This window comes from Palaemon carinicauda, chromosome 15 (assembly GCF_036898095.1).
Source record: "Palaemon carinicauda isolate YSFRI2023 chromosome 15, ASM3689809v2, whole genome shotgun sequence".
In the NCBI taxonomy this organism is placed as follows: Eukaryota; Metazoa; Arthropoda; class Malacostraca; order Decapoda; family Palaemonidae; genus Palaemon; species Palaemon carinicauda.
In genome coordinates this window covers 58,205,574-58,232,634 of record NC_090739.1, presented here as the reverse complement: position 1 = coordinate 58,232,634, position 27,061 = coordinate 58,205,574, and the positions used below count along the sequence as shown (strand labels likewise).

At 44.6% G+C, this 27,061-nt stretch overlaps 1 protein-coding gene across 3 annotated transcripts in view; it reads right to left on the bottom strand.

Annotated features, from left to right (window-relative positions):
- Positions 1-27,061, bottom strand: part of Zmynd8 (Zinc finger MYND-type containing 8) — a 596,751-nt gene that overhangs the window by 353,272 nt on the left and 216,418 nt on the right. For all 3 annotated transcript variants that reach the window (XM_068388417.1, XM_068388414.1, XM_068388416.1), the window contains exon 6: positions 24,420-24,553. In XM_068388417.1, the coding sequence (XP_068244518.1) occupies positions 24,420-24,553 (134 nt within the window). The remainder of the gene's footprint in view (positions 1-24,419; positions 24,554-27,061) is intronic.

Below are 27,061 nucleotides of genomic sequence, written 5' to 3'. Positions count from 1 at the left end.
CCGCCCTACTGTTTCCAGTTCAGCCTGCCAGGCCCCTCCCTTCCATATTGTATCGTGGAGGCTGGTAGATGCGCTGAGTTTGGAATGAAAAAGACGGACGTGATGTCATTCCTGATGGTGGACAGCTATGACTGCCATTTGTTTACGTCGCGAGGTACCGCAACAGTAACGTAGGAGGATAACTTTGCAACGGCTCCTCAGTTATCTCGCCACCTTTTCCCCCTTGAAGCACAAACGCTATGTGGGGTGCAGATGGCCATGTGGCGTGTCAATGCATACGTCCCCTGTTGATATACGATATCCTAAAGGGAAACCTTTAGGGTACTCGCGCCATTAGTTAGAATTCTGTGAAACCTTTCGTTTAATTCTCTGGGAATATCCACTGTAGACATATATACCCTTAGGAAGCTACTAAAGGAACCTTCCATCAGGATGTCATGGCCATCTCACCCAAAAATAGATTTTTCGCTTCGCTCAAAATCCGTTGTTTAACCTCTAGTATCGTTTCTATTAATTCAGTCGGGGATATATCCCCTAGAATTATTGGTAGAATTCGATACGTTTCTCTTTTAGAGAAAAGAAGATAAACCCTTCTTCCCACCTGAGCGTCGCCATCCAAAGTGGCAACCCTATCTTCCGTCATCGCCAACGAGTAGTTAACTCTGGCTTGACTTTGATAGTTTTTTACCGTCGATCTTCTTTGCCGCAGAGTATCCCGGCTTTGAAGTATGACAGTAACTCGGGGTGTATTGTCTTGCAGCCGACAATGTCATTGACAGGGGATTCGTGACTCCTCTGCCGCCCATGACGTTATCGGCAACGGAAGCTATGCTTCCTTAGTTTACAGCCGAAAGAGGACGACATACTTGCTGTCGCCTTTCTCCCCTGTAAACTATAAGACCCTTTTCCCACCCCGTTCTGTCCTTTGGTGTCGGCCTAGCCGTCAAAATTTTCCTTTGGCCGGTATTCTACAATCATCCCCGCTTGCCGTGGTGACTGAGTTACCGGCCAGGTTCCTACAGGCGGCGGTTAGGTTACCGCCTCGACCAGCTCCCCCTTATGTCCTTCCCTAACGGAAGAGAACGCTCGGGGGGGTGGGGGGGGTGAGCCGGGCCTGACGGCCGCCGGTGGGAAGCTCATTATACTGTTGAGAGTTCTTCAGTCCTCTCTTGGACTGCCATCCACAAATCTTGCAACCGGCAGTACAGCCGGCAGCAGAATTTGTGGATGGATGGAAGCTAGAATCAAATGTATTCCTCCCCTTCCATTAGAACTCTCATTCTGGGAAGGAGGCTGTAGGCGGCAGTAACCTCCCAACACTTCCAAATATCTTTGGCACTGTCGCTCAATTAGTTCATTATGCATGTTGCACAAGATTTTTCATAACTCTGACCATCCCTTACATTCAGATCTCCCTGGACAATTCTATCCTGTTTGTAATACTAGGCAGGCAGTTAATTCTAATAGCCAGGCCTTCTCCCTCATGAGGCTCAATACTACAGAGTATTCTAGAAGTTTTATTCCAGCTGTTACCAAGTTGTGGAATGATCTTCCTAATAGTGTAGTTGAATCAGTAGAACTTCAAAAGTTCAAAGTTGGAGCAATTTTTTTATGTTGACCAGGCTGACATGAGTAATTTTATAGTTTATATATGACATATCTGTTTTTGACATTGTTAATAGTTTATATAGGGCATATCTGTTTTGATGCTGTTACTGTTTTTAGAATGATATATTGTTCATTTATTCTCTTCATTATTTATTTCCTTATTTCCTTTCCACACTGGGCTATTTTTCCCTGTTGGAGCCCTTGGGCTTATAGCATCTTGCTTTCCCCACTAGGGTTGTAGCTTGGCTATTAATAATAATAATAATATTGTACTAAACTATAATAATACTGAATCCTCCTTTCCATTCTTTCTCTTTCCCTATCAGTTAGTGCCACCAGGCACTAGCCTAACCCTGGTAGTATACTGGTAAAACTACAGTGTATAACAATACAGTAGCCAGTATTTCTGCGGAATAATAATACAGCAGTTAGAAAACTACAGTATACAATGATACAGTAGTACAAGTAATTCTAACATACTCTATGTATCCTTTCACAGTCTATTGTTGAGACCGAATAAAATGTTGAGGTGAAGTATTCCTTCAACACCCTGATGAATAATTGGGTCATTGGGACTCTTTATTAATCACCGTTCAGTATTAGTATTCTACAAGTGGAGGAGTTAGTGTAAATATTCACTGGCTCTAGTTCTACGTACAGGAGTTATTCCACTCTGTATTTTCCCTCATAGGGAAATTAAAATATTAATATTGACGGAGGTCACAGCAATTGCCTGGAGAGGAAACACAGATATGTGTCTTTCCTATTTCCTTTCTAGCTTAATATCCTAAGCTATTAAATATAATAGTAAGCAATACTATTTTTAAATATATGCATTTATATCCATGATATAAATAACCCTATAATCATTTCACCTTTTCTTTCCTTACAGGAGGAGCCAACGGTGAAGTGTAGAGTCGTGTTCTGCAACCACAAGAGTAAGGACTTTTGTGGGCATACGATGTGCAGGTCTCATGCCCCCTGCTGCATCGTATCTGGATCCCTGAAGTATTGGGACCCGAAGGGTTGCTCCACCTGCTCGGCCCTGATGACCGAGAGATTTGGAGAAGATATCCCTGACACTGCAGAGTCAAGGGATACAGCAAGAGAAACTCTTCGGAGGTGGGTAAGAGGGTTCCAGAAGAACTATCTGGGACCTTACCTACCTAATGAAGCTTTGAGGTACCGTCTGTTCCCTAAGGCCCAATCCAGCGCGGTTGTGCCCAAAGTACAGGTCAAGCCTCCCTTCATCCAACTGACAGTGGATACAGATATTGATAAGGCAATGGAAGGCATGGTCATCCACCAGGAACGGATGTCAAAAGGTGTTTACCGTCACCAAAAATGACCTTCTACAAGAAGACTCTGAAGATGTGGTTCAACCACCTACGGAGGAAGATGGATCCGTGTCGACGGTAACTGAGGACCCTAAGTTTTCCGTGCCGGCATATCAACCTGTGCAGTCAACCTCTTCAGCCCCAACTCCCCATCCGGATCCACTGATTCCCAGGAGCGAAGCGCTCCTAGAGTCGATTCAGCAGATGATGGCAGTGATCCGCAAGGACCAGCAGGAGATTAAGCAAGATCTCAGAGACAAAGAAAGAGGTAAGAGAAGTGAAACGGCCTGGCGTTTCCAGAGGCTTTACTAAGCCTCTTAGGGTTTCTAATTTACCTCACTGCTTCGAAACCAACCCTTGGAGGTTCACGCAGCATATGCCCAAGATGAATGGGAAGCTCTATATCTCCACCCCTTGAAGATCTTCAATTCTGGCCTAGCCTTTCGGCATACCCAGACTGTTACGTGAGACTGCACAGGATGAACCAGCATCCCGTGAAGAGACGGAACCGAAGGAAATCGTTTTTGAGCATAACAAGGAATAGGCTATTCTGTCCAAGACCCTAAAGGGAGCCGGATACACTAACTCCAAAGTCTCAGCATTGAGACAGAGGCATCCTACCTTCATTGCTCCTTCCTCCAGAGCCTTTCCCTTCTCAGTGAAAGCCCTTGACTGTGTCATGAGAGCAGTCGATGTGGGGAAACCATTATCTCTAGCCATGCCTACCTGCGAGGAGAAGTGGAACGAGGTTCATCTAACCTTCTCCGTCTCTAAACTGGATCCGGAGATAGCAGGTCAGCAGTTCAATGGGAAACCTTCCAATGGGAACAGGAGACAAATGAGAGACTAGCCACTTCTGTCTCTTCAGAACTGCATGGAAATGTGTGCAGGCCTTACTAATGCCCCAGACATGTACATGGTCTTAGCCAAGTCTCACATGGGTACCCTTGTGAAGGACTTGTATGCCTTCGTCAGGTCCAGGAGGGCCTGTAGAGACCATGTGTTTGCCGCAGCAACGGTCAAACATGAACCCAGGAAGCTGATCACTTCATGTATCTGGGGCAAGGACCTCTTTCCACAGGATGTGGTTCAGATCATCGCCAAAACCACCATGGAGAATAGGAACCTTCTCCAGAAGTGGGGCATGTCTTCCAAGAGGAAATCATCCTCAGATGCTGGTCCCCAAGCTAAAAACAGGAAGACAAAGAAACCATGCAGACCTGCACAACTTCCAACCGTGACCATGGCCACAGTGCCCCAAATGGTAGCTCAGCCGCAAACCACTTTTCAGATGGTACCCCAACAGCTAGTAGCTCAATTGCCTGCGTTTAACCCAGGCTTTGAGAGGCACACAACTACCTTTCACCCCCACAAAGGTAGAGGCTCAAAAAGAGGTTCCTTAAGAAACCCCTCAAGGGGTAGAGGAGGACGCGGTCACGGAAATAGATCGTCAGGAACATCTCAGCAATGAGAGGCTCCAGGTAAGAAGGAGGATCTTCCACTTTCGGGATTGTTGGACCTTCGACCCCTGGGCCCACAGCCTAATCAAGAATGGACTCGGTTGGAAATGGAACAAAATTCCACCACATTTTCCTCAATTCTTCCAACACTCCACCCCCTTCTTGGTAGAATATACCTCAGAACTCTTGAACAAAAAGGTAATAAGGAAAACGAAGTCCATCAAATTCCAGGGAAGGCTGTTTTGTGTTCCCAAGAAGGACTCAGACAAACTCAGAGTCATTCTAGACTAGTCTCCCCTCACCAAGTTCATCGAGAACAAGTTCCGGATGTTTACCTTAAACACATAAGGACCCTCTTACCAAAAGAGGTGTACACAGTCTCAATAGACCTGGCAGATGCTTACTGGCACCTACCAGTCAGCCACCCCTCTCCCCCTACCTAGGATTCAGGCTACAGAAGATGAAGTATGCCTTCACAGCCATGCCCTTTGGGCTAAACATAGCCCTAAGGATATTCACGAAACTTGCGGATACAATCGTCCAACAAATATGCTTAGAAGGAATTCAGGTAGTGGCATACCTGGACAAATGGCTGGTGTGGGCAGCATCCAAGACAGCCTGTATACAAGTAACCATAAAGGTGATCCTGGAATACTTAGGCTTCATGACCAACCGCAAGAAGTCTCGCCTTCTCCAGCTCAGGAGTTTCAATGGCTAGGAATCAATTGGAACTTACAGTCACACCGTCTCTCCATTCCACCGAAGAAGAGGAGAGAGATAGTGGGATCTGTCAGGAGACTACTGAAACTCAGGAAGATTTCAAGACGCCAACAGGAAAGAGTACTGAGATCTCTACAGTTCACAGCAGTGACAGACCAAGTGCTAAAAGCACAATTAAAGGATGCGTCAGGAGTCTGGAGAAGATACGCGTCAAACATTCGAAGAGATCAACAAAGGTTGACACCGACTCTTTGCGCACACTTCTAAGGCCGTGGTCAACAGTCAAGAGCCTAACACGAGCAATTCCCTTACAACCACCTCAACCATCAGTGGTAATACACACAGATGCCTCCCTGGAAGGATGGGGAGGCCATTCCCAACAAAGGAAAGTGCAGGGGAATTGGTCGCACCAGTTCAAAACCCTTCACATCAACATCTTGGAAGCTTTGGCAGTCTTCCTAATGTTGAAGAAACTATCCCCTCGCAGATCACTCCACATCAGAGTGGTCTTGGACAACGAGGTGATAGTAAAATGTCTGAAACAACAAGGCTCGAGATCACCTCACATCAATCACGTGATGCTAGCCATCTTCCGCCTGGCAAGGAAGAGGAGATGGCACTTATCAGCAGTTTCCCTGCAAGGGTTCCGCAATGTGACGGCGGATACTCTATCCAGGCGAAAGCCGATAGAGACAGAATGGTCCCTAAACGCAGACTCATTCTCCTTCATCTTGGAAAAAGTCCTAAAACTACAGATCGACCTCTTCGCAACGAGCGACAACAAGAAACTACCTCGATATGTAGCCCCTTACAAGGACCCTCAGGCAGAAGCAATAGACGCCATGTCTCTTGATTGGAACAGATTAAATCAAATCTATCTGTTCCCACCAACCAATCTCCTGCTAAAGGTCCTCGACAAGCTAAGATCCTTCAGAGGAACAACAGCAGTAGTGGCCCCAAAATGGCCCAGAAGCAATTGGTTCCCTCTAGTTCTAGAATTGAAACTGAAGCCGTTTCCTCTACTGAACCCAGTTCTATCCCAACTGGTTCAGAAGTCGACTGTCTACACTTCATACTCGAGAACCAACAACCTACATTCTCATAATTTTCTCGCCTTAGCAGCTAAGAAAAGGTTTGGGATCTCAAAAGATAACATCGACTTTATAGAAGAATACAAGTCAAATTCAACTAGGAGACAATATGAATCACCTTGGAAAAAGCGTGTTCCCTTCATGAAAACAAAGAAACCGACAGAAAGATCAACAGATTTCTGTCTCTCCTTCTTCATCCACCTACATGAACAAGTCCTGGATTCTACCACAATAACTGCGTGTAAGTCAGCTTTGACTAGATCTCTTCTTTATGCCTTTCAGGTGGAACTTTCAAGTGAAATCTTCAATAAGATACCAAAAGCATGCGCTAGACTCAAACCAGCAACCCCTCCAAAGCCCATATCATAGTCACTGGACAAGTCTTGCACTACGCTTCGAACATGAACAACGAGGATTGCACCCTAAAGGATCTAACACAGAAAGTGATATTTCTGTTTGATATAGCCTCAAGCGCTAGAGTTAGTGAAATAGTGGCCTTATCCAGAAATGAAGGCCATATTCAGTTCACAGAAGTGGGAGAACTGAACCTTTTCCCTTACCCTCCCTTTCTCGCCAAAAACGACCTGCCCACCAAAAGTTGGGGTCCTTGGAGAATCTTTCCTCTGAAGGAAGATGTCTCTCTATGTCCAGTAGAGTGTCTTAAGGTCTATCTTCAAAGAACTTCAGACTTCAAGGAGGGACAGCTCTTCCAAGGCGAAACCTCAGGATCAAACTTTTCCCTAAAACAACTGAGGGTGAAACTCACCTACTTTATTCGCAGAGCGGATCCTGACAGTATAACCGCAGGTCACAATCCTAGAAAAGTTGCTTCTTCATTGAACTTCTTTCAATACATGGACTTTGATAGTCTCCGCTCATATACAGGTTGGAAATCATCCAGTCTTCTATAAACATTATGCGAAGCAAGTGCACGAGATAAAACACTTTGTGGTGGCGGCAGGTAGTGTCATAAAACCTGTTGTCTAGTGCTGCAACGAACAGTGGACTGTTTTGGGACTCAACAGTGTATCGGGTGAACAGGTGTTAGCACCTTTGAGTGTAATACCTTTTAGTAAAAATCACTATGGTGATTTATGGACTGTTCTATATAGGTGCAGAATCTAACCAATAACACCAGTGCCATGTGAACATTTGTACACAGTGTTGAAGCATATCCAACATCTAAGTGAAACTAAACAAATTAATTTCACATTATTGAGTGGCATTTAACAAATGAATTAATATATGTATATTCTTCCCTTACAGGTTAAAAATATATATATACCAGGATGTTCATGTATGCAGGCTAGATTCCTTCTCACGATTCATTAATATATTTTGTTTTTGGTTACTTACTTACTTTTACTTTTACGGGTTTATTTCTCGCCCTCCATCAGACACTAAAGGTCTGTTCAGGCGGGTTATGAAAATAAAAAACAAAAGGATGTATCTGCTTCTTCTTTATCCTCAGAATTACAAATAAAGATTTCCAGAGCCTTTCTAGTTTCCTTATTATAGAAACCTTGTTAGTAAGATTTCCAAAGAACAGCCAAGTAATCTCGAAGAAGTTTCCCTCTTGTTCCTACGGAAATGCAAACTTTGAATCCTTATAGTCGAAGTCGGCAATTTCCCTCCAGGGAGCAGGAAGCCCTAAGTTAGTTCCAAACTTAGCGGATATGACAAATAACGGTAAGGTCATACATATAAAGGTCTAGGAGACCATATAAGGAACTCATTCAAAGTAAAGGCACTTGTACAAACCCACAGATATAGTACTTTCAAGTTAATTCTCTGGTAAGCTTCCATCAGGACGACATGGCTGAGCCCAAAAAAACGATTTTGAGCAAAGCGAAAAATCTATTTTTGGGTGAGATAGCCATGTCGTCCTGATGGACCCACCCTTCTTTCAAAAAGAAAAAACAAACAACAATGTAATGGGAAGACCCCACCCAAAACTACTTTATCTGCGGCTATTCCTGCTTAAATGCAACAAGGAATAACGGGCCGTAGTGGTACAGGGAGGGGTCCACCGGGTACCTTGATAACGGCTCCCCTTCGTTCGCCACTCTTCCCCCTCAAAGAGTTAAATCTATTCGGGGTGAAGATTGCTATGTGTCGTATAAAAAAATACGTCCCCTGATATTATGCGATATCCTTAAAGATAAATTAAGGATACTCACGCCAGGAGTTAGAATTCTGGAGACCTATGGTTAATTCTCTGGGAGTATCACTGTAGCAAAATATCCCTTAGAAAGCTACCTTAAGGAATTTTCCATCAGGACGACATGGCTATCTCACCCAAAAACACATTTTTCGCTTTGTTCAAAATCCGTTTTATAAAAACATAAGGGGTAGAAGACATTCACAAACACTTTACAACAATCCTTTTTTTATACACGCCTGAACACTACTGCATATTCACTTATACAAAAAAATTTTACTACGAAACTTACCTTAATTAGGTATTGATAGGTCAAGCTCGACCCGGGGGTATCTCAGAAATAGCACAAGGAAAAGAGCTTGGATGAAATGCGTCCTCACCCAACTGCTGCGCACATTGAACTGAGGTCTCGCAGATCGATATCACTCACAACCAATACGGATGAAAAATTATGACAAAAATATGTGTTTTTTTTTCTTTTTTTTAACCTCGGGTCGTATATGACCCACCACACCTATCCAGGGATTGAATTAAGTATGGGAAATGAATATAAAAAGAAACTCATGAAAAAAACACAACACGTTTATTCACAAACTTATATAACGAAAACCAATGTTACTAATTCGTTTACTTTAACTGACAAATCAAATCAATCCAACATCAATAGAAAAGGGAACATTCAGTAAGGTAGAAATACTCATGGAATAGTTTTCTGCAGTTGCTGAGACGATACTGGTACGGAGACTTCGGGCTTGAAAACATTGCATAAGAGCGGCTGAAATTCAGATGAAACTGACATGATGACCACATTCGAAGACATCACAAAAAGGGTGGCATCAAGAAGGGACATCAAAGGTCTTCTTCTAAGATTTCAATGATACAGTTGAACTAAGGCAGGCTGTAGGCAGTGTTGGCTACTTCTCGTCACAAGCTGGAAGGGCTGGTTGCTTCAATTTGTCTCTTCTTCTCGGCCATAACAAGATTTTGGAGATAGGCATCTGTTGTCTGAAGGGAAGGTTAGAATCTGGCTCTATCAGATTTCTGCTGTTCTCTGTTTATTATCTCGTTATGACTTTGATCTTATCTGCTTCGGACATAGTTCCTCTCATGTCTTATGCTCTGTCCTATCTCTATTGGACAATCTCTTCTTGAAGTTTATATATTCATGTATGGGTGAAGTTAATTACAGTGGGCAGTGGTCATTTCCATTGAGGGCGTTTTTTCAACAATGCTGCATCTCTATTGGCTTCCTCAAAAACCACCACTTCGAAAGAAATTTGTGATGCAATCTGTACCACGTGTTAAGTCATAATAAAAAGGCAGCACGTGTCCTTCCATGATGACATATATCCTAAACAAGGATTTCCCACAGGCTCGGTTTCTCAAAATATGCTGACTCCACTTATTAAGACGATGACAACTTGGTCAAAACAGGACAGTCCCCTTATCAAGGCAGGCGCTCTCGTCGAAGCTCGGTTTACTTCCAAAATGCTGACGACAGTGAAGTGATGACAGGTTTGACCAAACAATACTGCAGTCGTATCTCGCCTCGCTGCTCACACTTTGGGAATAGATAGTTTTGTCTTTTAAAACCTATCCTTTAAAAGTATTGTATCTACCCATGACAAGTATTCTTAAACCACTTGTTGAGCAGCCACCACAGGACCAATAGTGAAGTCTCATGTGAGTCACGTCTTTTAAATGATGGGCTGCGAAGGTGATCTGTCTCTCCTACACGCTCGCTTGAAGTACTTGCAATACAGAGAAGTTGCGTTTGAATGCCAAGGAAGTACTGTATTCCCCTGACATCATGGGCTCTAGGTTAGCGAGCCAAAGGAGGATTGGGAGCCAAGGCCCTTTCGATTACTTGGCGGATCCAAGAAGAAACCGTGTTCCTGGTAATCCTCCACTTTACTCTCCCTGAGCAAACAAACAGGTGTTAGTCGGGGCCATGTTGTTGCAGTGCGTTCAAGATAGTATCTCAAGCTCCTCACTAGGCATAGTAGCAACTGATCCGAGTCATTGGTTACAGAACGAAGACTTGCAAACTAAAACGGCCCGAATCAATGGTCCAGTATACCTGATTTTGAGTCTTAGCAATAAACTCTGGGACGAAGCTGAATATCACTTCCCCCCACCCCCTTGAATGGGCAATGTCATATGAGAGGTCATTAAGTTCATTGACTCTCTTTGCCGAGGCTAAAGCGAGCAGGAACGCCATCTACAAAGTAAGGTTTCGGTCAGTTGCATGGCTAATGGTTCATAGGGAAATCCTTTAAAGGATCTCAAAACGCGAACCATGTTCCAAGGAGGAGGCCTGATCTCTGACTGGGAGCAAGTGATCTCATAACTCCGTATGAGTAAAGAAAGCTCCAATGAACAGGAAATATAAACTCCCTTCAGCTTAAAGGCAAGGCTTAAGGCTAGGCGATTACCTTTCACCGCTGTGACTGAAAGGAGCTTTTCCTTCCGAAGGTATAAAAGGAACTCTGCATTATGGGGAAAGTGGCATATTCCTTCCATGACACCAATCACAGAATACTCTATTTTGCCTGGTAGACAGAGGCTGAGGACCTACACAAGTAACCGGACATTCTCTCCACAACTTGTTGTGAAAAGCCCTTCTGAGAAAGGAAACGCTGGATAGTCTCCTCGCGTGAAGTCGAAGCGACTGCAGGGTCTTATTTAAGATGTTCCCGTGTGGTTGTTTGAGTAGAGCTGGTCATGGGGGAAGCTCTCTCGGTAAATCTACTAGAAGTTGCAGGAGGTCTGGAAACCACTCTGCATGATGCCAAAGCAGAGTTACAAGGGTCATCATTAGATCTTTGGGTGCTCTGGTCTTATTGAGCAGTCTTCTCATCAGACAAAACGGGGGAAAGGCATACATGTTGATGTTGTCCCACCATTCTTGGAATGCATCTTGCCATAGAGCCTGCGGGTCAGGGGCTGGAGGTCAGTACAGCGAAAGATTACTCTTCACGGATGTTGCGAATAAGTCTACAATCGGGGAACCACACAAAGTCAGAACTTTGTTGGTTATCTGACAATTCAAAGACCATTCGGAGCCTACTATCCGAGTCGCTCTGCTCAGGTTATCCGTGAACATATTCCTCTTGCCAAAAAATGAAGCGAGCTGATAGGAACACCGAATGATCTTCTGACCATCTGAGGATTTTTACTGCAAGATGGCATAGAGGCAGCAAAAAGGTACCGCTCTATTTGTTTATGTAAGCCACTACTGTGGTGTTGTCGCTCATCAACACCACGGAGTGACCTGCCAGAAACTGTTGGAACAGATGAAGAGCTATGTAAGATGCTCTCATCTCTAGACAGATGAAGAGCTATGTAAGATGCTCTCATCTCTAGACAGATGAAGAGCTATGTAAGATGCTCTCATCTCTAAAAGATTTATTTGCTGGTACCTTTCTGACTCTGACCAAAGGCCGGAGATCGTATAGTGCAGCAGGTAAGGGCCCCACCCTTCTTTTGATGCATCTGTGAAGCACATCAAATCCAGAGGGCGAACAAGAAGATTCTGGCACCGTCAAAGGTTTTCGTCTAACATCAACCAATTCAAATCCATCACCTGATACCGAGTTATGGGAACTCGGGTGTCCAGTAGATCGGAGTGTTGGTTCCACACGGTCTCCATCTGCCACTGCAGGGATCTTATCCTGAGGCGCCCGTTTGAAACAAGACGAATGAGAGAGGTCAGATAGCCTAACAGACTCAACCAATGAGGGACTTGAACAACTTTTCTGAGGAAGGGTGCGGCCACTTCCTTCAGTCTGTGTACTCTTTTGTCTGATTGGAAGACTTTCTCTTGGACAGTGTCTATTATCATACTGAGATATACCAGTCTTTGAGAAGGTTGCAATCATGACATTCTATGATTTATCAGGACCCACAGGCCCCGACAAAACTCGAGAAGCTCGTCTCCAAGTCTACTTGGATCAGCTAGTCATCCAGATATCTGAGAAGACGGATGCCGTTCCTGCGAGGCTAAGATGACACTAAGGCGAACACTCTGGTGAATACCTGAGGAGCTGTTGCGAGACCAAAGCATAAAACCTTGAACTGATATGTCTTTTCCTCGTTTATGAATTTTAAATAATTCCTTAAAGACGGATGAATTGGGATCTGGAACTATGAGTCCTTCAGATCCAGTGTGAACATAAAGTCCCTTGGACGAACTGCTTGGATGATCGTGTCTGCTGTCTCCATTCTGAACTGAGTCTGATGTACAAACTTGTTCAGACGAAAGAGATCGATGACTGCACTCAAGCCTCCAGTCCCCCCTTTTCATCAGAAAAATTAGACTGCAGAAAGGCGACCCATCCGCAACCTGTTTGAGAGAGCACTTCTGCAGCATGGTCTGGTCTCCAGACTTGAGGGCCAGTTCCCTTGTGGATACCTTTGCATAGAAGCTTAGATGCACTGGATCCCGAGTCAGGGAGGGAGAGATTGAATAAACAGGACGCAATACCCTTTGGCGATCCCTTCGACCGTCCAGGGATCTGCCCCGTGAAGCTGCATCCTCTACCAGAAGCCCTGTAAGAATCCTCCCACAGGTGGTATGTGAGGAGTAATGCCCTTCGTAATGGGAGTGACCACCTTAGCCACCTCCCTTTCCTCCCTTCTTTCCTCCGAAGAACTTGGTCCCTTTCTGGCCTTTAGATGGAAAGGGACGCTTAGACACCTTTGAAGGTTCAGAGGACCTAGAAGTTGACGGATGAGAAGAGGAAGGTGGTTGCTGAGTCCGGGAAGATTGGGAAGGTATATCATAGGGTCTCGATTGTCATGGCCCTATGGAAGAGAGAATCGTTCAATGATTTTCTTGATCACTCAGCAGCCCTCTCTATCTCTTTTGGAATGAAGAGAGAAGAACCCTCAAAGGTGGAGTTCCTCAATCAAAAGACTTCCACCTTCAGCATCTGCTTCAAGAACTTCCCCATGGCAGTATCCCTTCTCTTAAGTATAGCATTTGCCCACAAGTTGATGACGTGGTGCTACAAAAACTGAAGAGTTCGGGTACCTGAAAACATTTAAGACTCCAAAGTCTTCCAGACTGACTCATTTGAAAAATTGTGGCAGCGGACCATGAAACCTGAGGATTCTAACCATAGATCAAGCCATGAAGCAGCATGCATGCCATACTTCGTGCCTTAAGACTCCAAAGTCTTCCAGACTGACTCATTTGAAAAATTGTGTCAGCGGACCATGAAACCTGAGGATTCTAACCACAGATCAAGCCATGAAGCAGCATGCATGCCATACTTCGTGCCTATCTCTAAGTTCAGGAGCTCAACTGCCGAGAGGAGAGGGTTTGAGTCGGGAGACCCTTCGTTTGAGACTCTACTGAAGGGTCGAGGGACATGGTGGAATACTTCCTTCGTAAAACTAAAGGAAGTGGAAGGAACCAAAAGAAGGAATCTGCCCTCAAGGAACTAGAAGCTGTCAAACCCTTAGTTGTCAAACCCTTAGACCAAGGTAAAGTGGCACTGGACTTGTTAGACTTCTGGATCTCAAATATTTCATCGAGAACCATAACCTACCCCTCCTGGATGATGCAACCAGGAGTAGACAGCCTTTTGATGGCCCTCATGCAAGCGAGGACCTGCCAAAAGGTGTGTTCCGACTCACATCTCCCTTGTTCAGAGTGATATTTGGGAATGGCCACCTTTAGAAGATTCTTGTCATCAGGATCTAAGGGGTCGTCCACTTCCAGGCTCACATCCAGAGTCTGGGGTAGGTCAGGGGCGTCAAATGTATCACTAGATGGACCCGCCACATGGAACAGTTTCTGTGCCTCAGCCATACGAGCTTCCCTTGCCGCAGCGTTCTTGGGTTTCGTTTTAGTGTCCTTTGATTCCCTATGCAAAGAACATTGTTCCGCGATAACAGGAGGAACCTGCAAAGTTTTCGAAGCACCTGAAGAAGCTTTGGCGGTAGGAGCTGAAGGCTCCTCATATGGAGGAGGTAAGGAAACGGGATGTTGGTTCAAAAGCACTACCTCAATCTCTTGAGGGTTGAAGGGATGCATAGCTATCTCCCTGGGCGATGCTAGTCCCTACTTGTCCTAGAGCAGACGATGTCGGTGTGCTGTGGTATTACGCTTCTCACCCTCCTCTTCTGCCTCTTAGTTATAACCTCCTTTACCTTCACCAGAGTAAAAGATAAGTTGGCTTTATAAAAGTCAGAGGTTCAAGGACCTTCAGCAAGCGATCGAGGTGGAGGTGATCTGCGTACCTTGTCTGCTGTTGACCTCTTTCCAGGGTCTTGACTCACAACAGACAAACTCGACGAAGGTTCAAGAGAATCCTCGGGGTTGTCTTGACTGGGAGAGTCGAAGGTTGTGGCGGTAAAGGAGCCACATTCAGAGAATTCAGCACGGTGGTGATGAAAGTACTCACCCATGGGTAAAGTTCTGATCCTCTATGTAAGCCCTGGACTTTTCTAAGTAGTCTAGAAGGAGAGTGTCCCTTAGAAGAACTTTAGAAGGAGTTCCAGTCGATGGAGGTGAAAATCTCTGAGGCATAGGAACACATTCCTTCGGACGAGAAGGAAGGTCCGGACTAATAGGCACGTAGTGGACCTATTAAGCGGCTCCTGGAAACCCTCTGGAAAGGGTGTTGGTCTTCCGCTAGAGGTAGAAGAAGCTGTGGATCGAGGCGCAGGTGTTGGACTGCTGGCAGTTCTGACACATCTGCTCGTGAGTAGCTGGCAGAAATCGTCAATTTGCTGGCGAAATCACGAGATTCCCGTGCAAAATCATGTCAATGGACACGATTCATGAGCATATGTGCTAGCAACAGGAGCACTAGGAGCCACACAGGAAGAGGAAGGTCTAATGCCTTCCTGCTGCCTGAGAAAAGCACCTACGTCTGACAAAGTTGGCAGAAAAGGCCTTTGAGTAGGAGTAAATATTATTGTTAGAGAATGTGTCACAGTGGGACACATTTCCAAGCGTCTCATAGGTGAGCGCTTTGCTAATACTCCCCAGGCGGTGAAAGGCAATGGGAGTTTAGCTGGACGCCTGTCTGAGGAGTGGTCATTCTCATGATCAGGTCCCGTCCGAGGTTGTTTGGAAGGTCTGGTTGAGGGACTATGCCCTGATGGACTGCACGAGCGCCTACCTTTACCTCTAGAATAGGAACGTCTAGACCTTGATCGCGAACGTGCGGTTCATGATCGTGAACGGGAGCGTCTGGCTCTCATTCGAGAACGACGTGAACACCTATCTCGCGAACGTGAGCATCTACCTCACGAACGAGAATGTCGTTCTCGTGAACAATACCTTCACAAGCGTGAACGCAGCCCTCGTGAACGGGAGCGTCATCCTCGCGAGCGCTGTTCTCGTGATCTGGATCGCAGAGATCTAGAACGCGAGCGTCTGGACCTTGGTCTAGACTGTGCTCGTGATCACGCGGAACGCGATCGCGAGACTTCTCATGAAGAGGAACGCATCCGAGGAGAGCGTGGAAACCTGCGGTCTCGTGAGCGCAAAGCTCTAAAGTGTGAACGCCTTCTAGAAGAGGAGCATTCGGATCGTGATGACCTACGATCCATCAGATCTTCCGATCATCTCAAATTGCGATCAGGGGAAGTGTCCAGAAGGACAAGGTGATGGAGATGCTCCTATGGGGAGAAATAAAGGGTTGGGGTTACAGGATGACGAGGTCCCTATATGGAGAGCGGATTCATTGTCAGCAGGAGGCTGTTGGAGGGGAATACGCGAGCAATCCCCTCGTCCACGCGTGGAAGGGTCAGGAGAGGGCAAAAGATGGATCTCGCACAGAACCAGAGAGTGAGATGTCAATGGATCAGGAGGGTTCTTCCTAGCACAACGCTGAAGAAGGTACAGCAGAGCTCCTCCGAAGGGGAACCCGAAATCCCTAAGGTTGGCCACATTTGCAAAAGATCTGAAAGGGAGAATGGCTCCCTGGCAGCTAGAGGTGAAGTGGCTCCTCTAGGGGAAGCAACAACCCACCCACTACCCCGGGGTTGCCAAGGAGTTAGTCGGTCTGCGTTCCTATTCGAATGTCCTTCGGAAGAGCGCGAGCGAGAAGATTTAGAAAGAGTTTTGGGGGTGCGAGAAGAACACGCTTTCCTCGCTCCTGAGGGAGAAAGATCAAGCTTCGTCTTCTCCTTCCTACGCCGCCAAAATTTCTACCATTGGGAGGCAGGCCACTCCTTACACTATTCGCAGGGTGAACCCTGCTCACAGTGATGCCCTCTGCACAGACACAGACATTGCAGGTCGGTCTCCAACGAAGACATGGCAGGACTGCACGCCGTTCACAAACGAGAGTTAGACACTCCCGTTCACGATCGCGAACCGCGTGTTCGCGATCAAGGTCTAGATGTTCCTCATCTAGAGGTAAAGATAGGCATACACCGACCCCTCAACCACACCTTTCAAACGACCTCGGACCGTACCTGAAGATGAAAATGACCATTCCTCTAACAGGCGTCCAGCTAAACCCCCAGTGCCTTTCACCACCTTGGGAGTTTTAGCCAAGCGTTGCCTACGCAACACTTGGAAACGCGTCCCACTGTGACATGTTCTCCAAATAGAGTAGTTCCAATTCAGAGGCCTCCTCTGCCAACTTCGTTAGACATAGTTGCTTCTCTGAGGCAGCAGGAAGGCGTTAGACCTTCCTCCTCTGTGGCTCCTAGTGCTCCTGTTGCGAGCATTTCTGCTCATGAATCACGTCTGTTAACCCGTTAAAATCGCAATTTTGCATGGGAATCTCGCCATTTCACGAGCATATGTGTCGGAACAGCGAGCAAGTGCGGTACCAACACCTTCGTCTCTACCCTCTGCATCCTCTACTTCCAACGGAAGATAGACAACCATACCAGAAGGGTTCAAGGAGCCCCTAATAGTTATGCTAACGTGCCGATTAGTCCAGACCTTCCTTCGCACCCAAAGGAACGTGTTTCTCTACCTTAGAGGTTATCACCTTCATCGACTGGACCTCCTTCAAGAGTTCCATCCACAGGACACTCTCCTAGGGAATTCCAGGGTTTACCTAGAGTCCTAGAGGTTCAAACATTCATTCATGGGTTCATCTCCACCCTCCTAAAGACTGAACAAGGCTCCTACACCGTCACAACCTGCAACTGTTCCAGTCAAGGCAAGCCTTAGGATCCCCTTGGAACCCTCGTCGAGTTCGTCAGTTGGGAGTAAGAACCCTAGAAGGAAGTCAACGGCAGTGTGTGTAGATCACCTCCACCCCGATCACATGCTGAAGGTCCTATTCCTTCTGATCCTTATATGAGTAACTTACCCTTTATGCCAGTAAAGGTGAAGGAGGTCATCACTAAGAAGCAAAAGCAGAGGAGAAGCCTGAGAGGCGTAACACCACCTCACGCTGAAATCATCCATCCTAGAACAAGTAGGGACATAGGCTCACCCAAGAGATCATGATCCATCCCTTCAACCCTCAAGAAATTGAGGTAGTTCTTTCCGACCAACATCCAGTTTCTGTGCCTCCTTAAGAGGAGGAGCCTTCACCTCCTAATGCCAAGGCTTCGTCAAGTGCCTCGAAAACCTCACACGTTCCCCTCCTCAGACCACAGAGGAACATCCTGTGGGTAGGGAATCGAAGGACACTAAGACAAACCCAAGAACGCTACAGCACTAGAAGCTAGAATGGCTGAGGCACAGAGACAGTCCCCTGTGGCGGGTCCTCCCAGTGGTTCTGTTAAGAACCCTGACCTACCCCAGGCTCTGGAAGTGGATGACCCCTTAGATTCTGAGGATGAGAATCTTCCAAAGAAGGCCAGTCCAAACTATCTCTCCGAACAAGAGAGACGTGAGTCGGAGCATACCTTTTGACAGGTCCTTGCCTGGATGTGGGCCATCAACAGGTTGTCCACTCCTGGTTCCACCATCCAGGATGAGAAGGATATGGTTCTCGACGAGATATTCAAAACACAAAAGCCTTCCATATCCAGTGCATCTCTGCCCTGGTCCAAGGGTTTGACAGCCGCCAAAAGGAAAGTTATCGCTCAAATAGCTGGAACTTCTAGTTCCTTGAGGGTAGGTTCCTCCTCTCGGTCCCTTCTACTTCCTTTTGCTTTACAAAGACTGAAGGGGAACCACATTCCACCAAGACCATCGACCCTTCGGTAGAGTCCCCAACGAAGGGTGTAGCAACTCGGACCCTCTCCTCTCTAAAGGCCTCCTTCTCGGCAGTTGAGCTCCTACACATAGAGAAAGGTGAGATGTACGCCATGCAGGCTTCTTCGTGGCTCGATCTATGGCTAGGATCCTTAGGCTTCATGGTTCGCTCCGACGATCTTTTGAAAGAGTCGGCCAGGAAGACTTTGGAGTCATAGCTGTTGTAAGGACTCTTAGAGTTTTCTATCAAACCACGTCTTCAACCTGTGGCCGAACACCATTCTCAAGAGAAGGGATACTGTCATGAGTAGGTACCACAAACAGGTACCGAAGGTGGAGGTCTCTCGGTTGAGGGATTCAACCATCGAGGGTTCATATCTCTTCATTCCGGAAGAGATAGAGTGCTGCTGAGTGATGGATTAAATCGTCAAATGATTCGCTCCTCCATAGGAGCATGACATCGCAGACCTATGGTAGACCTACCCAATCTTCACGGGTCTCATCGAGCACCTTCCTTTTCTCATCAGTCAACTTGTAGGTCCTCTGGACCTTCTAAGGTGTCGAAGCAGCCCTTTCCATACAAAGGCCAGAAAGGGTCCAAGTCCTTCCGAGGAAAGAAGGGAGAGGGGAGATGGCCAAGGTGGTCACTCCCAGTAGGAATGACATTCCTCATCCCCTACCACCAGTGGAAGGATGCCTGCAGCAACACTGGCAGAGGTGGCAGCTCCATGGGGTAGATCCCTGGACGGTCGAAGTGATTGCCCTAGGGTATTGCATCCTGTTTATTCAATTTCTCCCTCCTCTGACTCAAGAGCCAGTGCATCTAAGGTTCTATGCGAAGTGATCTGCAAAGGAGGTGGCCCTCAGAGCCGAAGTCCAGACCATGCTGAAGGGATACCATCATAGGTAGGTTCCACAAACAGGTACCAAAGGTGGAGGTCTCTCGGTTGAGGAATTCCACCCTCGAGGGTTCATATCTCTTTGTTCTGGAAGAGATAGTGTGTGCTGCTGAGCGATGGAGGAAATCATCAAATGATTCGCTCCTCCATAGGAGCATGACATCGCAGACCTATGGTAGACCTTCCCAGTCTGCACGGCTTCATCAAGCACCTTCCTTTCCTCACCAGTCAACTTGTAAGTCCTCTGAACCTTTTAAGGTGTCTAAGCGGCCCTTTCCATCCAAAGGCCAGAAAGAGTCCAAGTCCTTCCGAGGAAAGAAGGGAGAGGGAAGATGGCCGAGGTGGTCACACCCAGTAGGAATGACATTCCTCATCCCCTACCACCTGTGGAAGGATGCCTACGGCAACACTGGCAGAGGTGGCAGCTCCACGGGGTAGATCCCTGGACGGTCGAATAGATTGCCCTAGGGTATCGCGTCCCGTTTATTCAATTTCTACCTCCTTTAACTTGAGAGCCAGTGCATCTAAGGTTCTATGGGAAGTGATCCGCAAAGGAGCTGGCCCTCAGAGCCGAAGTCCAGACCATCCTGAAGAAGGGTCCTCTCCAAGAAGTTGCGGACAGGTTCCCAGGCTTCTACAGTCGAATATTTCTGGTGAAAACGGCGACTAGAGGCTGGAGACCAGTCATTGATCTCTCCCCTCTGAACAAATTTGTTCAACAGATTCAGTTCAAAATGGAGACGGCAGACAGTCATCCAAGCGGTTCGTCCAAGGGACTTCTTGTGCACACTGGATCTGAAGGACGCATACTTCCAGATCCCAATCCATCCGTCTTCAATGAAATATCTAAGATTCATGCATGAGGAAAAGACATAGCAGTTCAAGGTTCTACGCTTCGGTCTCGCAACAGTTCCTCAGGTATTAACCAGAGGGTTCTCCCTAACGTCATCTTAGCCTCACGTAACGACATCCGTCTTCTCAGATATCTAGAGGACTGACTGATCCTAGCGGACTCGGAGAGGACCCTTCTTCGTCACAGAAACATGCTTCTCGAGTTTTGTCAGGACCTGGGGGTTCTGATAAATCATGAGAAATCATTACTACAACCTTCACAGAGACTGGTATACCTCGTTATGATCATAGACACAGTCCAAGAGAAAGTCTCCCCATCAGACAAAAGTCTCCCCATCAGACAAAAGCCTCCCCCATCAGACAAAAGAGAACACAGACTAAAAGAAGTTGCTGCACTCTCTTTCTCAACAAAGAAGTTCTTCCAGCCTCTCGTTAATCGAATCTGTTACGCCATCTGACCTCTCTTATCTGTCTTGTTCCAAGACAGATATTGAAAATTAATCGAATACACTGTTTTTCTTTGTTAATTTAAAAGAAGCAATTATTATCAAGATATTTAATGTTTTAGTTAATAATATAAGCTGTATTTCTTTTTAAGAAAAAATACCGTAACCCACAAAAAACTCTCTCTCTCTCTCTCTCTCTCTCTTTAATTCCCTGTTAAATGTTCACATTTCTTTGAACATTATTAGAAATTCTTAGTATCACTACTCGATGTTTCGATTATGGGAATATCAGTAACACATCAAAAGGAAATCCCTTGATTTGCCATTCACCTACCGCAAGATATATGACGTCCTCAGACTATTTTTCTTAAATTTGTGCTAAGTAGTACTATTCTCATAACTACTAATATAGACCACTAATCGTTACTCGGTGTTTCGATGATGGGAATACTGTAATAAGATTACTATGTAACACGATGAAAGGAAATCATTTGGTTTGGCAGCGCGCTTCCGCCAGAAATATGACGTCACAAGACACTTGACGTAAACTCGACAAAGAATGATTTGCAAAATATGTAAATTCCTAACTTACCAAGCAAATGTATTAAATAAAACAGCATAGAATAAAATTTACGCTACGTAGTACTCATGACAATCGATTCAGACCCATAAAATAGTTTGTATCGTTACTTGATATTTCCATAATGGGAATACTAATATTAATCGTTAGCCTATTGGAAGGAAATCACTGTATTGCCCGGTCGCTTTCCGCCAGTAATATGACGTCAACAGACATTGATATGAAATCAGAAGATACTAAAAATGTTCTTAATATACTTTTTACTGAAAATAGATACTGTATATTATCAATAAAAGAAAATAATAATTTACCAAGATAAATCAGTTTATTTTCATACAAAAAAATAGATTACTTCCAAAGAAATATTTGTCCAATTACCGTACTATTTCGATAACACTTGTGACGTCATCACCATGAAAAAATCGTCGTAAAGTCGAATCGTTGTAAGTCGCATAGGTCGTAAGTCGAGCACTATCTGTATTTGTAAAAATAATTGGCTGAAACTTATGAAGAGCATGTACGATATGCTTCGGCGTGCATAGAAACAATAAAACGATTTTCGTTTATTTAAAGTTATGTCAAACACCATAGCGGACGGTTCCCTTAATTGAGATTGTATAAGACTTCGTAACAAAATACGTGAAATAAAAAAGCTGATTTTAAAAATTATGTAAATTTACATATACTGACTTCAATGAAAAATACAATGAAATGAGCAACAAAAGTCTTACGTAATTTACATACAAATACTTGAAGCTACACAAGAGGAACTCGCCTTACGAGCTGGCTATAAACCTCTTACATACGCAAATGAAATACATGAATAAAATATTTACTCAACAAAAGACCAGTTTCGTACAAATACAATACTAAAATGTGAATATTAAATACAATATTATTGGATAATGGTTAAGTGAAACACTAGTTTAATCAAAATTCGCTCTATTTCAAATAGAACTGTAATTTTTTACCACAGTAAATGGATATACACTGTAGAGAGAGAGCTAGGACCAGCTGGGTGGAGAGAGAGGTAGTGGCACAAAGCATTCCCAGTGTAGAGCGGGCTATTTGAAATCATCACGCAGTGTGGATTTTATCCCGATTATGTGAATTTTCATTTGATAGATATTGTAATGTTCTTATGCAGGAGAAACTGAAGCCGAAAAGCAAGAACCGGCGATAAATGAGGGCAGACTGTACAGTATATTTTTTATTCAAACTAGATACTGTATATTGTCAATTAAAAGAAAATGCCAACTTACCAAGTTAGTACCGTAGACTACTCATAACAACTGGTAAAAACCACTGAAATAATTGGTATCATTACTCAATGTTTTCGATGATGGGAATAATGAGATTACTCGGTAACAAATCGATAGGAAATACTTTGATTTGCCACTCACTTTCTGCCCAAAATATAACGTCACCATATGAACTTGACAAAGAATGACTAGCAAAATATGTAAAAATCCCTCGCCAAAAAATGTATTTTATTTTTATACTACAAAAGAAAATATAACACTTTAAGAAAATATTTGCCCTATTTGTATACTTTCGTCAGATAAATATCAATCTATGGTTAGAGATGGAACAAATAAGATGAAACGCGTAAAACATGAGATTCTGTCCTAATTGTCGAGAGAAATTTACGCCACGTAGTACTCATAACAATCGATGCAGAGCCATGAGATATTATGTATCATTACCCGATATTTCGATTACAGGGGTACTTAGAGTAATAGATATCCTTTTGAAAGGAAATCACTCTATCTGCCCGGTCATTTTCCATGGCTTGGCCAAAAATATGTCACCAGACACGATTCACTATAAACTCGATGGATATTAAAACTTTTCTTACTATATTTTTGATACAAAATTAATACTGTATACTATCAATAAAAGGCAGATTAATTAATTTTAATACAAGAAAATAGATTATTTCTAAGGAAATAGTTGTTCTATCAGTGTACTATTTCAAAAACTTGCAAGATCATCACCGTGAAAAAGTGGTCGTAAAGTTGAAGTCGTAAGTCCCATAGGTCGAAAGTCGATGACTACCTGTAAACAACGATAGGCTATGCTGGCCCAAGACTTAGCAAAAAAAGGTTCAAGAGCTTAGTCTAGACAATTAATTATATAAAAACTTAAAACTCAGCTAACTTGAGGAGAAAACAGAATCTTTACCCCAAACACTTTCCATGCTGTTGTGAAAACAAACTATAATTTCAGTAACCTTATTATGTTATTAGCATACCTAAGAATAAGCAATCAAGCATTCGGAAGTTAGTCGACTATATTTCAACTTTAAAGTTGATGAGGGAGCCTGAAAAGATTGTCATATATGAACATGCAGAAGAGGTCTCCACCGGTAATTATGAAGAGAAGGAAGTTGGTTGCTGGGCACAAACAAAGCACCCAGGTAGTATTATCTCCAGTATAATATTAGCATTGGTTCTCAGTGATGACGTATCATCAGTTGTCAGATAAATTTCAGCATTGAAGGTGCTGTGACAGGTTCAATAGAGCCTGAATCCGTGGTTCTACCTTATACACACTGAGTATGTGTTTTGCACATTGACACTGGCCTTGCAGCAAAGAAAATCAAAGAAAAGGTGTGACCTTAAAATACTGACATTCACAGCTGGAGTATGGAGGGAAGATCATAATAAGAATCAGTAATTGGTATGGAAAAAAATCTGAGAAATCAAAGGCTGAGATGGTTAGGGGAAGTGATGAAAAAGGATGAGAAACAGCTAGACAGAAAAGTGAAGTATATGAAAATATGAGGACCTGTAGTATGATCCAGTTAATGCAAGTGCAAAAAAATATAATACAAGACAGAAGACTGGAAAGACTATTTCACATTTAAGAGTAGAGAGATTCATTTCACATATACCAAGTAGAGAGAAGAGCTGATGGAAAATTGTTCAAGGAAATGATTTATGACCTTGTATGTAAATCATTTGTTAATGAAAAGTTTTTCAAATTCTAAATCATTCCCTTCATAGGTAAAATCTCATACTAACACAAATAATCCAAATATATTTAAAGCTATTTTAGTCATTTCTTATGGCTTGAGGCAAAAGGATAAATCTAAAATTAAAATTTCCCTCTAAATGCACATTTCAATACTTACACAAGCTTCAGTGAACCAACTATTTGGTTTTTGATGAGCATTCATATAACAATCCGGGCAGGTCTCTATTTCACTCATATCTTGCTTCAAAATCTTCACTAGCGACCTTGCCATTGATGTCACTTTAGAGTTTGCTGAAAATATTAATTTTTTTACAATTCATATTTTCAAAGTTTTCAATGCAACAAAGTAATTAAAAAGAAAAACTTGCCAGAAAAAGGCAAATATATCAAGAACAAAATTTATGAGGCATGACTGCCCCCATTGAAATAATGTTATTCTGAGGTCATCAAAAACCACTTTGAAGATAGCTTTCTTAGCAAAAATTTTGTAAAACATATTTATCTTATCAATCCTTATTTGTTCCGTAACTAATAGAAATCCTTTCAGTCTTTATTAGGGAATATACTTTAGGCGAAGCTGGAAAACTAGCAATAAGACCTTTAGCGAGGTATAACTACTCTACTGCTAATTAGTGGGGGGTAGGGGGTAGTACTGGCTACCCTGCTCTGACACACCTGTTCTCATCACGGTTTGCTTTTGGCTCGGTTGAGAGATGTTGTCTCTCTCTACTGCTTAAAACTGAATGGCTATTGACTAATCTTTATTGTTTTATCTTGTCTTCTCAGTTGTGAGTGTTTCTTCTAGGCAGACATGTGGAATTGTCCTGGACCTGAGGGGTGCAAATGTGCCACTTTCATGTCTCCGGTCGAGACCGACCTTCAATCCCTGTGACTGGCCTGCTGAGGTCACCCTAGTACACAGATACCTGCTCTGAATGCCAGGATTGGTCATCCTCCCAGTGGAAGAGGTTTGGCAGAAGGCAGAAGAAATCTCAGAGGGATTTATCTCCTTCCGGGTCATCTCTGCCCGAAGCTCCTACTCGATCAGCCTCCCAGGGGGCAACAACTGAATAGAAGCGGTGACCCTATGACACCCAGGCAACCCTTAGGACTGGAAGACTCCACAGCTTCAGTAGCGAAGAGGCACTGCTCTGTCTTAGGGAAGTCTTTCTCGGGTGATGATGTACTCCAGCTATAGCCTTCCTTAGGGATCGCTGGTCCCCCATCGAGGGAAGGTCTTCTAGAGCTTCTGCAGATAGGGACACAGAGGAAGCATACACCAGCTTCCTCAGAAGTTGACCTCAGTCCTCCTCTTAGAGATTCCAAAGGTTTCGCACCGGCTGAGTCTTAAGTGTCCTGTTCTATGGAAGTCTCTGCTCCTGTACCGTCATGGTCTTCATTGAAATGTTACCTCTCAGCCAACCCTATTCAGCTTAATGATGAAGGCACGCTCCCTCGTTCCCAGTTAGCTCAGCTGGCGGTGGGGGACCAAGTCTGATGCTTGTTTCTGCTCCTCTCAAGGGACACCTTTCCTGTTCGTGGGTTCGGTCTTCCCAAGTGGTCTTTGCCACGCAGGGCAACGAGAAGATTATTAGGCTTATGCATGCCTTTCTCTAGCCCCTCAGATTATGGTTCATCAGAATGAGAGGACGAGGTAGCTAAAAGGCTGGGTGTAGCTGCAATACATCGATGGCAAGTTGAACGCTTCCACCGATCGTCATCCTTCACTCATCTGACCAGTACATCTTGCCCAGCTGATTCGTCTCGCCCAGTTCCTGATTTGGATTCTCACAGGAACGCTCGCCACACTACCGGGGGAGTCCTAACAAGTGACGCAGCACTGCAGATATTGCACAAACGGACAACTCGTGATCAGAGAGTTCTCACTGACAACGACCAGCGCTCGCCACTACCAGCTCGAAACATTGACAATAAACACTCAACGTGATCAGGAGCAATCGCACGAGCATCGTCTGGCAGACTCATCAACGAAGAGACAGCACAGCTTTCCAGCTCACGACCAAGGGCCAGCTCGTGACCAGGTTCCAGTTTGTGACTAAACTCCAGCTTGTGACAACTCAACACGTGACTGCTCTACAGCTCAAGACTACACTTCAGCTTGCAATAGCTCTTCACTTCATGACCACATGGCAGCACACAGCAGTACATAGCATAGCGTCTCACAACCACATAACATCACGCAATCACAAAGAGACTAGTGACCACGCAACACCCCGCTATCCCATTGGGGACAGTTAACGCCTCGCGATTCCCTATCCGCCAGGATAAGCGAGTGCGCTCGCTGAGAGCTTCAACATCAACAACCATCCACTCACAAGTCCAACTTGTTCCTTCAAGATGGAACATGACAGCATGCCGGTGCGCATTCAAACAGTAATGTAAATGCTCTTCCCCACAGGAGTTCAGATCAAGAACAGCTCGCAGACAGACTTCGGAACGTGAACTTTACTGGGGACCTGACAGCCATCCCTTTGTTTAACCCTGGACAGGTAAACGTGTAGCGTATACACTACCGCCTATATGCACAAAACCACTTTTTCACTTCTGAGCAAAAATTTACCCAGCACCGGTTAGTTAGACCAGAGACACAGCCGAAGGAACAACTGCCATTGTCCTCTCTTTTGCCGTTTTTTGGAAATCGCCAATTCTGTTTTTCCTGGTAGCATATACGCTACATGTTTACCTGGTAAGTGACTGTAATTGATTTTCACAAGTTTTACAACATTGATTACAATATATTTATTTCTGTGAATAATGTTTTGATACATATAGTGAACA